Source organism: Mobula hypostoma, chromosome 9 (assembly GCF_963921235.1).
Source record: "Mobula hypostoma chromosome 9, sMobHyp1.1, whole genome shotgun sequence".
Classification (NCBI taxonomy): domain Eukaryota; kingdom Metazoa; phylum Chordata; class Chondrichthyes; order Myliobatiformes; family Myliobatidae; genus Mobula; species Mobula hypostoma.
In genome coordinates, this window is record NC_086105.1 from 37,720,363 (window position 1) to 37,735,721 (window position 15,359).

Here is a 15,359-nt window from a genome sequence, read left to right on the forward strand (position 1 = left end):
TATAAACTCAGCTTACCCATAACTTAACTATGGTAGACCACTTCCACCCTCTGTCTTGTAAGGACACCAATCTGGTGACACAGTTTCTCCTTGTCCGCTGCATCTGTTATGAAGATGTTATTGCCATCCAGGACATCTGAAATCATTTGCAGGAAACTTCGCTTTCCCTCGGCGGTGGTTGTTGGATCTCTCACTTGCATATTTTGCATTTCTGCACTTCTTCTCTCACCCCACCTCCTCCCAGACACAACAGAGGTAGAATCCCTTGGAACACACAAAATGCTGATGGAATGCAGCAGGCCAGGCAGCATCTATAGGAAGAGGTACAGTCAACGTTTTGGGCTGAGACCCTTCGTCAGGACTAACTGAAAGAAGAGATAGAGATTTGAAAATGGGAGGGGGAGATCTGAAATGATAGAAGACAGGATGGGGAGTGATGGAGCTAAGGGCTGGAAAGTTGATTGGCAAAAGGGATATAAGGCTGGAGAAGGGAGAGGATCATGGGATGGGAGGCCTAGGGAGAAAGAAAGGAAGAGGGGAGCCTCAGAGGAAGACATAGTGAGAGGGACAGGGAGAAAAAAGAGAAAGAAAGGGGAAAAATAATAATAAATAAGGGTAAGAAGGGGAGGAGGGGCATTAACGGAAGTTAGAGAAGTCAATGTTCATGCCATCAGGTTGGAGGCTACCCAGAGAGCAGGAGGCCATGGATGGACATATCGGAATGGGATTTCGAATTAAAATGTGTGGCCACTGGGAGATCCTGCTTACTCTGGCGGACAGAGTGTAGGTGTTCAGCGAAGTGGTCTCCCAGTCTGCGTTGGGTTTCACCATTATATAGAAGGCCGCACCGGGAGCATCGTGATGAAGTTTAAGTGTGTTGGGGAAGTAAGAAATGATTTTCTGATTCTGGTAAATAGTGGGTTAAAATTAGGTGCCAGCTTGTGTATGCTGTGTTCTGTGAAAAGTTGGAGAGACTGTCCTTGACTGAAAACAAACTGCCTTCAGTGTTTTTTTTTTAAACAACTCACAGCTGTCCCTTTGAGAACGATCTGTGGGCTGTATTCACACATGCTGCATACATCATGTCTTATGAGTTCACATATTGATCTATGTTGCCACCTTTGTCTATTCAAGTTTTACTGATGAGGCAAGAATTTGTCTGTAATTAAAACCTGTGATTTAGTGCACTTTCTTATCTAATTAATTAAGTTTGCTCTAACTGACTTGGCGGGAATATCATGGTAACTAAGTTTTCTTTGTCTGTTAGTCCTATAAATTGTAGCATTCCATCTTGTTAAATCAGAAGCTTGTTTGAGCCACCAGAGAGACAGGTAGAAACTCTGTCTTTCTGATGTTCAACCTCGAGTTTTCTCGCCGGCTGAGCTCGAACAATAAACTAGTGAAAAAGTTAAAGTAAAGATTTGTGTGTGGTGTGATTATTTGATCCGGCAAAATTTAAGTTTACAACCGGACGTAGTGTATCACACCAGCCGACTCACAGTTGAAGTGTCGCCTCACCTGGAAGGACTGTCTGGGGCCCTGAATGGTGGTGAGGGAGGAAGTATAAGGGCATGTGTAACACTTGTTCCGCTTACAAGGATAAGTTCTGGGAGGGAAATTGGTGGGAAGGGATGGGGGGAACGAATGGACAAGGGAGTCGCGTAGGGAGCGATCCCTGCGGAAAGCAGAAAGTGGGGGGAGGGAAAGATGTGCTTGGTGGTGGGATCCCGTTGGAGGTGGCAGAAGTTATGGAGAATTATATGTTGGACCTGGACGCTGGTGGGGTGGTAAGTGAGGGCAAGGGGATCCCTATCCCTAGTGGGGTGGGAGGATGGGGCGAGAGCAGATGTGTGTGAAATGGGAGAGAGCAGAGTTGATGGTGGAGGAAGGGAAGCCTCTTTCTTTAAAACGAAGACATTTCCTTTGTCCCTTGGACCTTACCTTTCACTTTGCGAATTGATTGCAAGTCTGAAATTCTCTTGCTCTTATGCTCTTTTTCTCCCCTCTTAAAATGATTGTTCTTATTAACGTGACTTTGTATAACTCGAGGTTTCTTTGGGTTGCAACTCACGTTGTGTATAGAAGAACCCTGTGTACTAACGGAATAGAGAAAGGAAAGCTCACAAATTAAAGGAGTAGACATATTAAATAACAAAGCATGTTTGAAGCTGTATCGTAATGCTTACTTTTCCATTTTTAAATTATGAAACTAAGTAAGCTACCTTAATAGTTTATATTTTTTATTTAGAAAACTGAGGCGTGGTTTAAAGTGTTTGTTTAGCAAGGCCATTCCCTCTGGTAGCCATAGTGTTGTAGAGCAGTACATCATAGAAACAGGTCCCTGCAAGCGACCTAAGTGCTGCACCTGCCCATTCACCTCCATTCAGGGCCCCAAGCAGCCCTTCTAGGTGAGGCACCACTTTACCTGTGAATCTGCTGAGTTGTCCATTGTGCCTGGTGCTGCTGATGCAGCCTCCTCTACGTTGGTGACACCTGTTGTAAATTGGGGTACCGATTCGTTGAGTACCTCTGTTCCATCCACCAAAAGCAGAACTTCCCAGAGGCCAAGCATTTTCATTCCCATTCTAATTCCCATTCCTATTCTGACATGTCGGTCCATAGCCTTCTGTTGTGCCACAATGAGGCCATTCTCAGGGTGGATGAGCAACACCTTATATTCTGTCTGGGTAGCCTCCAACCTGATGGCATGAATATGGATTTCTCCTTCTGGTTTAAAAAAAAATTCCTGCTCTTTCCCTTTTCTTCTGTTTCCCACCCTGGCCTCTTACCTCTCTCACTTGCCTATCTCCTCCCTCTGGGTCTCCTCTTACCTTTTCTCCTATGGTCCACCTTCCTCTCCCAAGAGATTTCTTCCTCTCCAGCTCTTTTCCTACCCACCTGGCTTCACCTATCACCTTCTAGCTATCCTCCTCCTGCCCCTTTCCCCACCTTTTTAATCTGGCATCTTCCTCCTTCCTTTCGAGTCCTAAGGAATGGTCTCTGCCCAAAATGTTGACTGTTTATTCATTTCCATAAATGCTGCCGACCTGCTGAGGTCCTCCAGCATTTTGTGTATTTTCCTCTGTGGAAAATGTCTGCTTGCATTTCCCCTGTCTATAGCACTCAAAATTTTGTATATTTCTATCAAATTTCCTCTCATTCTCCTATGCTGTAGAAGAAAAAGTCCTAACCTATTCAACTTTTCCCTATAATCAGGTCCTCAAGTCCCAACAACATCCTTGTAAATTTTCTCTGTACTCTTTCAGTCTCATTGGTCAAGAGACCCAGTCTTAAAATTACAGTGAAACCATGTTGGAATGATCTCTTGCAGCATTTATTCCCATAAAGTATAAGGTATTTTTGTTTTGGGCTCTCTTCTGAAAGGCAGCCTCAATTGAAAATTTAAGACTGCACAGAACCTCTTGATTTTGATCATCCAGTATGAACAGTTTAACTAGATATTTCATTTATCAGCTTATTTTTGGGGGTACTATGAAAAGAAGCCAGAGTATCAGGATGAATCTTGTGAGTGCAGGGGAGACATACAAACCCTACATTAATATCACTGGAGGTTGGGATCAAGTCAGTGTACTACCCAAGTATAATTTAGGAGTCTATTAACTTCAAGCACTGTTTTTTAAATTTTTTTTTATCCCAATATAGCTGAGTGAAGATTGACTGGACTCTAAATGTGTCCCTTTATTTTTGTAACATTAAGTTAACTGTACTGTCTTAATTAAGATTGGATCAAATTAAATCAATAGGTCTTTACAAAAACTCGATTGTTCCTTTTATTTGGCCATGATAAATCCAGAAGATAAAATTAATGCAAGTTAATGTAAATGTGTTCACTAAATTTTCATCGGCTGTATGTACACATTTAAACATGCAAAAAATGAAACTTCCTTTATTCTCTTTCAGAAGCTTGCAGTGAGAAGTTGTCCTGTTGGGAGCACCAAACCTATTTCACTCATCAAGGCACCTAACCAGAGCATTGCAATATCAGTGGTGCCATCTAAGAATCCCATCACCATGGTTACTGCACACATTAACGGACAGAAGACAGCTAGTACAGATCCTCCACAGATGGCCCCTATCAACCTCCAGACAACTAGTAAACTGACAGGGAGCAATTTGAATTCCACTGGAAGGCGGGTTCCAGAGACATCAAACTCACAGGTAGATGCTTTAAATACACTAAACAAAAAAATGTTAAAATACTTGTGCAGAAATGGTGTAAGATATCTAGATTGGTTGTGGAGTGATGATTTAAAGTATCAAAATTCATTCACTGAGAAAATATAATTCTTATAAAGATAGTTTAAGATAACATAATAGATTCTTAATTTAAAAACCTTAATTTGATATGCTCTGTATTGTGAAAGTTTCTGCATTACACTTTTCAGAAGGGTTACTTTTCCTAAGTATCATGTCATGCATGAGAAACTGGTGTGTTGTATTATGTTCCATTTAATACTCTTGACGTGGTGTTGGAAGTTTAAAAAAAAACTTCTGAAACAACTATTTTATTTCATTTTCAAACCTTGTTTGTACCCTATTTACTTTTAAAACATGAAATCTATAGATTATATTTTGACTTTGTATCAAAGATAAGTAAAATGAGGCACTGCTACTACTACCATGTCGACTCAGGCCTAGGGGGCCGGCGTTGGGCACAATGACGGACTCTCCACTTCTCCCTCTCCCTCATCAGTGTGTTCAGTTCATCTACATTAGCCGCACCGGTGTCTTCTAGGAGCATGTTGACCATAGTCTTGGGAGGGCGCCCAGGGTTCATCCTCCCGTGCTTGGGCTCCCATATGATGACTAGGCTGGCAGGTAGCTCGGGGTGGCGTAGACAGTGCCCCGCTAGTTGCAGTCTTCTTGCCTCGATTTTAGTGAAGAGCATCGGTAGGTTGTTATAGAGCTCAATGTTCATCATGAGCTGTTGCCAACTCACATCAAGAGCCATCTGGAGCATTCGTGTATAGCAACCATCTAGAGACTTTTGCATTGTCTTGGTGAGTGCCCACGTCTCGCATCCGTACGTGAGAATGGACTCTATGACTGCTATGAAAATCCTCTTTTTTTTTTAAGCCCTCTGGTCAGGTTCGACTTGCAGATTTCCTTCGTGTCGTTCATAGCCCTCCACGCCAGTGCCTTCCGTATCTTTGTCCTTCTCCGAACTCATCATTCTTGACCCGAGGTACTTGTAGTCAAAGATTTTCTTAATGGTATCATTCTGTACGGTCTTGAGAGTACCTTCATCACAGTTAAATGCCATGTACTCTATCTTTTTAGCATTTAGGTGAAGTCCAACTTTATTGCATTAAATTTCCACTTTTGTCAATAGCTGCTATGCTTCCTCCATCTGGTCAGAGAGCAGGAGTATGTCATCTGCAAAATCGAGATCTGTGAGTGTAACTGGTCTGACCCTTTTGGTTCGCCCTGGTTTTATGGTAAAACCAAGCTTGTCATGATCTGTGGTAGCTTGATGGCAGAGCGTAATCAAGGATGATTATAAAGATGTAGGGTGCCAGAGTATCTCCTTGCAGCATACCAGCTCGGAACTCGAACACTGCTGTTTCTCCATCTGGTGATACAACTTTCGCCATGGTTTTGGTATAGCTGGACTCTATTGCTCTCAGTAGATGGTCTGGCACTCCATAAGCTTTCAGGATCTTCAGCATTTTACCTCGGTGAATGGAGTCAAAAGCTTTGCGAAAATTGATGTAAGTAAGCACGGCTGGTAGGTTGTTCTTTGTGACTTCCTCGATGATCCTGCGGAGAGCAAGTATTTGCATTACTATTCTGCGCTTCTGCGTAAAACCATTCTGATTGAATCTTAGCTTATTGTCAATGGTGGTGCGAATCCTGTTCAAGATCATCCGATTGTATAACTTTGATAAGATGCAGGTCAAGCTGATACTGCGGTAGTTATCTGTTTTTGTGAGGGATCCAGACTTGGGGACTGGGATAATGTTTGAGAGTGACCACTGTTCTGGTTTGTCGCCTTTCATCAATGCCGTATTACATATGTCCAGCAAGGTGTCGTCCAGGTCGCAGTTCTTCAGGACATCTGGTGGTATCCCATCTGGTCCGGTGCTCCTACCCTGTTTAAGTGCATATTTGGCCGCCTTCAGTTTCTCAATGGTGAATAGGCCGTCATTGATGTCGACTTGCGTTAGTATCGTGGGTATGTCCTCCTCTTCTTCTGTGATCATTGGAGGGCTTCCCAGCAGGTTCTTAAAGTGGGTAAACTGTGTCAGGACACAGTCCTCTGCTGTTTTACCACTTACTTGACCTAATGGGAACGTCTTCTGTCTACTGATCTCATTGACTAGGCACCATGCTTCTCCATGCTGCATGTCTTCATTAGCAGCTTCTATCTCTCTAATCCTCTCTGCTAGTTCCTCTTCCTTCAGTTGGTCGTAGGTGGCAAAGAGATTCTTCTTTGCTGTCTTGAACTTGTCTCTTAGCTCTTCTGTTTTGCTCCTTCTAAGTTTGGCATGACAAGCGTCGACCACACTTCTTGCTGCGACGACGTGAGGATGTTTCGAGATCCGACTCTTCTTGATTCGCTTCACAGTAGGCAAACTCTTTGTTGCATCTGTGTGTGCTTCTGTGAGCCGTTGATAGCGGTTGGTGGTAGTCTCTTCCTCCCGCCTTTCCAGTGGGCCAAAACGATTTCTCACCTCCACTGTGTACTGGGCTTGTTTTTTTTTTAAACATGGAGAATGGTTAGGTGCCTGGCTGGTGGTACCATCAGATACAACAGCAATGTTAAAGATGCATTTAAATTGATGCATGTGCAGTGGCATACAAAAGTTTGGGCACCCGGGTCAAAATTTCTGTTACTGTGAATAGCTAAGCGAGTAAAAGATGACCTGATTTCCAAAAGGCATAAAGTTAAAGGTGACACATTTCTTTAATATTTTAAGCAAGAAAACTTTTATTTCCAACTTTTACAGTTCAAAATAAAAAAGGAAAAGGGCCCGAAGCAAAAGTTTGGGTACCCTGCATCGCAGTACTTAGTAACACCCTCTTTGGCAAGTATCACAGCTTGTAAATGCTTTTTGTAGCCAGCTAAGAGTCTTTCAATTCTTGTTTGGGGGATTTTCACCCATTCTTCCTTGCAAAAGGCTTCTAGTTCTGTGAGATTCTTGGGCTGTCTTGCATGCACTGCTCCTTTGAGGTCTATCCATAGATTCTCGATGATGTTTAGGTCAGGGGACTGTGAGGCCATGGCCATGGTGAGGTGCCTTCAGAGATAAAGGTGGGAATATGTGCCTGGAGGCTATGGAAGTGTGAGGTCCTCAATACTTCTCTTCGGTATTCACCAATGAGAGGGAACTTGATGGTCAGGACAATATGAGTGAGGTTGATGTTCTGGAGCATGTTGATATTAAGGGAGAGGAGGTGTTGGAGTTGTTAAAATACATTAGGACGGATAAGTCCTCGGGGCCTGACGGTATATTCCCCAGGCTGCTCCACGAGGCGAGGGAGAAGATTGCTGAGCCTCTGGCTAGGATCTTTATGTCCTCGTTGTCCGCGGGAATGGAACTGGAGGATGGGAGGGAGGCGAATGTTGTCCCCTTGTTCAGAATAGGTAGTAGGGATAGTCCGGGTAATTATAGACCAATGAGCCTTACGTCTGTGGTGGGAAAGCTGTTGGAAAAGATTCTTAGAGATAGGATCTCAGGGCATTTAGAGAATCCTGGTCTGATCAGGGACAGTCAGCATGGCTTTGTGAAGGGCAGATCGTGTCTAACAAGCCTGATAGAGTTCTTTGAGGAGGTGACCAGGCATATAGATGAGGGTAGTGTAGTGGATGTGATCTACATAGATTTTAAGAAAGGCATTTGACAAGATTCCAGAAAGTCAGAAGGCATGGGATCCAGGGAAGTTTGGCCAGGTGGATTCAGAATTGGCTTGCCTGCAGAAAGCAGAGGGTCGTAGTGGAGGGAGTACATTCAGATTGGAGGGTTGTGACTAGTGGTGTCCCACAAGCATCGGTTCTGGGACCTCTACTTTTCGTGATTTTTATTAATGTCCTGGATGTGGGGGTAGAAGGGTGGATTGGCAAATTTTCAGACGACACAAAGGTTGGTGGTGTAGACAGTGTAGAGGATTGTCGAAGATTGCAGAGAAACATTGATAGGATGCAGAAGTGGGCTGAGAAGTGGCAGATGGAGTTCAACCCAGACAAGTGCGAGGTTGGAAGGACAAACTCCAAGACAGAGTACAAAGTAAATGGCAGGATACGGTGGTGTGGAGGAGCAGAGGGATCTGGGGGTACATGTCCACAGATCCCTGAAAGTTGCCTCACAGGTGGATAGGGTAGTTAAGAAAGCTTATGGGGTGTTAGCTTTAAGTCGAGGGATAGAGTTTAAGAGTCACGATGTAATGATACAGCTCTATAAAACTCTGGTTAGGCCACACTTGGAGTACTCTGTCCAGTTCTGGTCACCTCACTGTAGGAAGGATGTGGAAGCATTGGAAAAGGTACAGAGGAAATTTACTAAGATGCTGCCTGGTTTAGAGAGTATGCGTTATGATCAGAAATTAAGGGAGCTAGGGCTTTACTCTTTGGAGAGAAGGAGGATGAGAGGAGACATGATAGAGGTATACAAGATATTAAGAGGAATAGATAAAGTGGACAGCCAGCGCCTCTTCCCCAGGGCACCACTGCTTAATACAAGAGGACATGGCTTTAAGGTAAGGGGTGGGAAGTTCAAGAGGGATATTAGAAGAAGTATTCAAAAGGTTCAAAGGAACATCTAAACAAGGCTGATGCATTTTGGAAACAAGTCCTGTGGACTGATAAGTTAAAATAGAACTTTTTGGCCGCAATGAGAAAAGGTATGTTTTGAGAGAAAGAGGTGCAAAATTTCATGGGAAAAAACCCCTCTCCAACTGTTAAGCACGGGTGTGGACCGATCATGGTTTGGGCTTGTGTTGCAGCCAGTGGCACGGGGAACATTTACTGGTAGAGGGAAGAATGAATTCAATTAAGTACCAGCAAATTCTGGAAGCAAACATCACACTGTCTATGGGGGAAAAAAAAGCTGAAGATGAAAAGAGGATGGCTTCTACAACAGGATAATGAACCTAAACACACCTCAAAATCCACAATGGACTACCTCAAGAGGTGCAAGCTGAAGGTTTTGCCATGGCCCTCACAGTCCCCTGACCTAAACATTGAGAATCTGTGGATAGATCTCAAAAGAGCAGTTCATGCAAGATGGCCCAAGAATCTCACAGAACTAGAAGCTTTTTGCAAGGAAGAATGGGCAAAAATCCCCCAAACAAGAATTGAAAGAATCTTAGCTGGCTACAAAAAGCATTTACAAGCTGTGATACTTGCCAAAGGGGGTGTTACTAAGTACTGCCATGCAGGGTGCCCAAACATTTGCTTTGGGCCCTTTTCCTTTTATGTTATTTTGAAACTGTAGAAGATGGAAATAAAAAAGTTTTCTTAAGATATTAAAGAAATGTGTCATCTTTAACAGTATGCCTTTTGGAAATCAGTTCATCTTTTACTCACTTAGCTATTCACAGTAACAGAAATTTTGACCAGGGTGCCCAAACTTTTGCATGCCACTGTATATCAGGAAATGGAGGAACGCACAGCATGGGCAGACAAATGTGATTACTTTAGATTGCCTTCATGGTCAGAACAGATCCTTTGTTCTGTTCTCTCTCTGTTCAGACAAATGGTTTGGATTTGAGAGAGTCAGTATTACCAATGAGAAAATGTTGCTACAAAAAAGTCACTTCTTTTAGCTTCTTATATAATGAAATGTATTGCAATACTCCGAAGGTAAAGCATAAAAACAACAGAGTAAGGGAGATGAGTAACCTGATGTATTGCTTGTTTTTACCTTTCACAATAAAACTTAGGAAGTGATTTCCCAAGAAATGACAGTTGTAGCTTGTGTTTAGAGGCACTTTTTAATTGTATGAAAGCACCTTTGGCCATTTCAAGATGAAAAGGGAGAGAACACCAAGATCAGATGCAAAAGATATATTTTATCAGTTTTGTTGAATATGGATGCTGCTAGCCCATCTCCACTTTCTCATGAATCATAGAGCACTACAGCACAGAAACAGTCCCTTTGGCTCATCTAATCCACTTTGAACTATTATTCTGCCTAGTCTCATTGACCTGAACCTGAATCATAGCCCTCCATACCCCTTCCATCTATGTATTTGTTTAAGCTTCTCTTAAATGTTGAAATAGTACCCACATCCACCACTTCTGCTGGCAGCTCGTTCCACACTCCTACTACCCTCTAAGTGAAGAAAAAGATGTTGATGGTGGTGATGAATCTGTTATTTTAGTGAAGGTACTCTGTATTGTTGCAGAGGAAATTCCCAAACTTAGACTCTTGACAATCTACGAGTGGCATGATATTGAAGAATCAGAATGGGGTACAATTTAGAGTTAAACTGCAAGGTGGCGGTGAGGTTGCTGGTTAAATAGACTTCATTGACCTGGATGTTGTCAAGCTTATTGAGAGAGTTGCATTTGTCTCAACAAGTGGGGAGTATTTCATCAGACTTCTTATGTGTGCTATGTATATGAAGAAACAGCTTTGGTGTTTCGGGAAGTAAGTTACTTGCCACGGGATACCTAGACTATGATCTGCTATATTAGCTATGGTATTGATATGTCTTTGAAGTTTACGTTTATTGATAGCTGTAAGAGACTCTTGTGAAGAAGAACTAGGACAGATTTAATAGAATGACCAGCAGATCAAGGATATAATTAATCACAAACGTAATTCTTGGATTAGAATCTCCTGCTTTTCTCAAGGGAAAAGAAACCGTTTTAGAGGGTACCTGCAGTGGAGTTCCACTGGAAGATCAGGGTTTAAAGAACAGATGCTGGATTTTTGGATCGAAAGAGCACAAGAGAAAAAGCATCAGGGGCACAGAGGCAGTCAGTGCTCACTGGAAGGAACACTCCAAAGACCTTGTTAGTTATTATTCTGCTCTTGATGCAAGCTTAGAAGCCAAGCTCTAACCATCACTGATTCATATGACGTCTACCAAGCTGATCTTTGCTGCAGTAAATAACCCAACACCATCCCTACTCCAAATGTGCTGCTCTATCCACAAAGTTCCTTCAGCAGATTGTTACTTTAGCATTATTATGGTTATGGCATCTGAGGATTCAGAGGATTTCCTAGACTATGTTATGGCCACAGAAAAGGGGGCAACTTCTTTTCATTGGGTGATTCTCAACATCAATGAATTGACAAAAGAACCCATTAGCAGTTCTACCCAGTAGAACGAATATTTTCACTCCTGATTTCATTGCAGTCTTGGTCCAGATGTGGATACGTACATAAGTAGATCCCGTCTAACTTTTGACCAGTAGTGTGACTTGCTTCATCACTAGTTGCTGGTGAACGCAGCAGTCCAGGCAGCATCTCTAGGAAGAGGTACAGTCGACGTTTCAGGCCGAGACACTTCGTCAGGACTAACTGAAAGAAGATATAGAAAGAGATTTGAAAGGGGAAGGGGGAGATCCAGACTGATAGGAGAAGGCAGGAGGGGGAGGGATGGAGCCAAGAGCTGGACAGTTGATTGGCAAAAAGGATACGAGAGGATCATGGGACAGGAGGCCTAGGGAGAAAGAAAAGAGGGAGGGGAGGAAAGCCCAGAGGATAGGCAAGGGGTATAGTGAGAGGGACAGAGGGAGAAAAAGGAGAGAGAGAAAAAAAGAATGTGTATATAAATAACGGATGGGGTACGAGGGGGAGATGGGGCATTAGCGGAAGTTTGAGAAGTCAATATTCATGCCATCAGATTGGAGGCTACCCAGACGGAATATAAGGTGTTGTTCCTCCAACCTGAGTGTGGCTTCATCTTGACAGTAGAGGAGGCCGTGGATAGACATATCAGAATGGGAATGGGACGTGGAATTAAAATGTGTGGCCACTGGGAGATCCTGCTTTCCCTTGTCCTCACTATCCCTTTCCCTTGTCCTCACCTACCACCCCACCAGCCTCCGGGTCCAACATATAATTCTCCGTAACTTCCGCCACCTCCAACGGAATCCCACCACTAAGCACATCTTTCTCTCCCCCTCCCCCCCCCACTTTCCGCAGGGATCGCTTCCTACGCGACTCCCTTGTCCATTCGTCCCCCCTATCCCTCCCCACCGATCTCCCTCCAGGCACTTATCCTTGTAAGCAGAACAAGTGCAATACATGCCCTTACACTTCCTCCCTCACTACCATTCAGGGCCCCAGTCAGTCCTTCCAGGTGAGATGACACTTCACCTGTGAGTCGGCTGGGGTGATATACTGCGTCCAGTGCTCTCGATGCAGCCTGGTGAGACCCAACGCAGACTGGGAGACCGTTTCGCTGAACACCTACACTCTGTCCGCCAGAGAAAGCAGGATCTCCCAGTGGCCACACATTTTAATTCCACGTCCCATTCCCATTCTGATATGTCTATCCACTGCCTCCTCTACTGTCAAGATGAAGCCACACTCAGGTTGGAGGAACAACACCTTATACTTCATCTGGGTAGCTTCCAACCTGATAGCATGAACATTGACTTCTCAAGCTTACGCTAAAGCCCCACCTCCCCCTCGTACCCCATCTGTTATTTATTTATATACACACATTCTTTTTTTCTCTCTCTCCTTTTTCTCCCTCTGTCCCTCTCACTATACCCCTTGCCCATCCTCTGGGCTTTTTCCCCCCTCCCCCTCCTGTCTTCTATCATTTTGGATCTCCCCCTCCCCCTCCCCCTCCCACTTTCAAATCTCTTACTAGCTCTTCCTTCAGTTAGTCCTGACGAAGGGTCTCGGCCCGAAACGTCGACTGTACCTCTTCCTAGAGATGCTGCCTGGCCTGCTGCGTTCACCAGCAACTTTGATGTGTGTTGCTCGAAATTCCAGCATTTGCGGATTTCCTCGTGTTTGCTTCATCACTGATTTTTTTTCATTAAGAAAATAAGAACTACAAGAGTCAGCCATAGTGTATGGGATTTGCTCTGCTATTCATTATTATTCTGGCTATTTCAGTGCTTTGTCCAAACTTTCAGATATCCATACGGTTTTATTCTTTGAATTTGCAAAGAAAACCCAATAGTTTCAGCAGTGTATATATTAATCACTGAGATCCTCATACCATAATGTATAAAATCCCCATCACACGTGGTCTTCTGCGTGAGAGACTTCTCTTAACAATTCAAATGTCTGATTTCTTATTCTGGTACTGCTTCCTAATTTTGTTCTTTCCAATCTGAAGAAACAGTGTCCTGCACTTATACTATAAATCTTTCTGAAATTCTATGTCAGGACAGAACAACCGCTCATGCTACTAAGCTGTTGGAAATATAAAGTTGCATTCAATAATCTGAAATTCTTCCATGGATACTCAGGAGAATATTTAACTTGATTATAACAGGAAAATTGGGCTCAAGAAGTGATAACTGTTTTGTTGATACCCAGCTCAACTTGGGCAATGACTAAATTGGACCACTTAAAGAGAACAAAGCAGGGCAGTAATTTGGTAGTGGGAAAGAAAGGGTGAGTGCATGAGTGATGGGTAAGAACAGAAAGCTCAAGCTGGTCTGAAGGATAGTAGTATGAATTACTCTGAAAGTTGGAGAACAAAATTAAAAAAGCTAGCTGAATGGACCTGTCCTTTGAGGGCTCTGCAGACCGAAAAATAAGAATGCAGTCATTTAAGTGAAAATCCAAAAAAAGACTGAAGATGCTGTAAATCTAATTTAAAAAAAAACGAAATACTAGGAATTTTCAGATGGTTAGGCTGCAAATTTTTCTGTGACCTGAAGTGTTGACTCTGTTTTCCCTTCCCACAGGTGTTGCCTGATCTGCTGAGTATTTCCAGCAGTTTTTTTTGTTTTACAATCATTTAAGTGTTTGATACTGCCCCACCATCTTGGGGGGCAGTCCTTCAATTAAATTGTTGATCACTTATTATGGGATTTGATTTCTTTCACCCATTTTCATTAATGCAGTTGTGAGATCCAGAAATTCAATGAATTAACTTATGACCTGTGATGGTTGTATGACTTATAAATAAAATCTCTTTAGTCTGATGAAGGTTCCTTTGTCCAAAACATTAACTGTTTCTCTTTTCATAGATGCTGTCTGACTTGCTGCACATTTCCAGAAATTTCTATTGTTTTTTGTTTTTTTTAATCCTACATACATAAATCTAGTCAGCCAGGAAATTTCCCACCATTTTACCATTGACAGCTTAATATAAGCCGACTAGCTTAATATTATAACTCATTAAGCCATTTTGACTCGTTCTATTATTCTGAAATCTTGCCCTTTGTTTAACACATCCCCGATTCACCTTCCTTCCTGAATAAAATGACATTAAAGATCATAATCAACTAAAATTCTGTGAAATTAGTACCCCTTTCTAGGTAGTCACAGTGGCAGTCGATTGGACCATTCACTTCGTACCTTTGTCAAAACATGAAATAATGCTTCTTTTTAAAGATTTGCAAAAAGCTTCAGCATAAAGTCTTTTGAGGAAAGATTGAATGAGTTACGGGCATTTCTCTTAGGAGTGGCGGAGGAGGAGAGGCAGGTTGATAGAGATGTACAAGATTATGCAAGGTATAGATAGAGTGGACAGACATTACCTGTTTCCCAGAACGGCGAAGGCTAATACCAGAAGATATCCATTTAAGGTCAATGAAGCAAAGTTTAGCTTGTAGGGGAGAGTGAGGAGATAATTGATCAAAGTTACAGCGAAGTAGTCACCCCGAAGTTGTAGGAGGCAAGTAGCTGGGTGACTGTCAAGAGAAATGGAAATAGGCAGTTAGAGCAGAGCACCCCTGTGGCCATTCCCCTCAAAAACAAGTATACCGCTTTGAGTACTTTTGTGGGGAATGACCTCCTGGGAGAATGCCATGGTGACCGGGTTACAAGTACTGAGCATAGGTCCGTAGTGCAGAAGGGAAAGAGAGAGAAGAAGGGAGCGATAGTGATAGGGCACTCAGTAGTGAGGGGAACAGACAGGAGATTCTGTGGATGTGAACGGGACACCCAGATGTTGCCTCCCAGGTGCCATGGTCAGGGATGTCTCGGATCATGCTCACAAGATTTTGGAGGGGGGGGGAGCAGCCAGATGTCTTGGTAAATATTGGTACCAATGACATAGGAAGGAAAAGCAAAGAGGTCCTGAAAAGAGAATTTAGAGAGTTAGACACAAAGCTGAGAAGCAGGATCTCCTAGATAGTAATTTCTGGATTGCTGCCTGTACTACGTGCCAGTGAGGGTAGAAACAGGGTGATTTGGCAGATAAATGCGTGGCTGAGAAGTTGATGCTGGGGGCAGGGCTTCAGGTTCTTA

At 43.1% G+C, this 15,359-nt stretch overlaps 1 protein-coding gene across 3 annotated transcripts in view; it reads left to right on the top strand.

The window, feature by feature from the left end:
• phf21b (PHD finger protein 21B) overlaps nt 1–15,359 on the top strand; it is a 168,842-nt gene that overhangs the window by 59,610 nt on the left and 93,873 nt on the right. For all 3 annotated transcript variants that reach the window (XM_063058098.1, XM_063058099.1, XM_063058100.1), the window contains one exon: nt 3,922–4,179. In XM_063058098.1, coding sequence (XP_062914168.1) covers nt 3,922–4,179 — 258 coding nt within the window. The remainder of the gene's footprint in view (nt 1–3,921; nt 4,180–15,359) is intronic.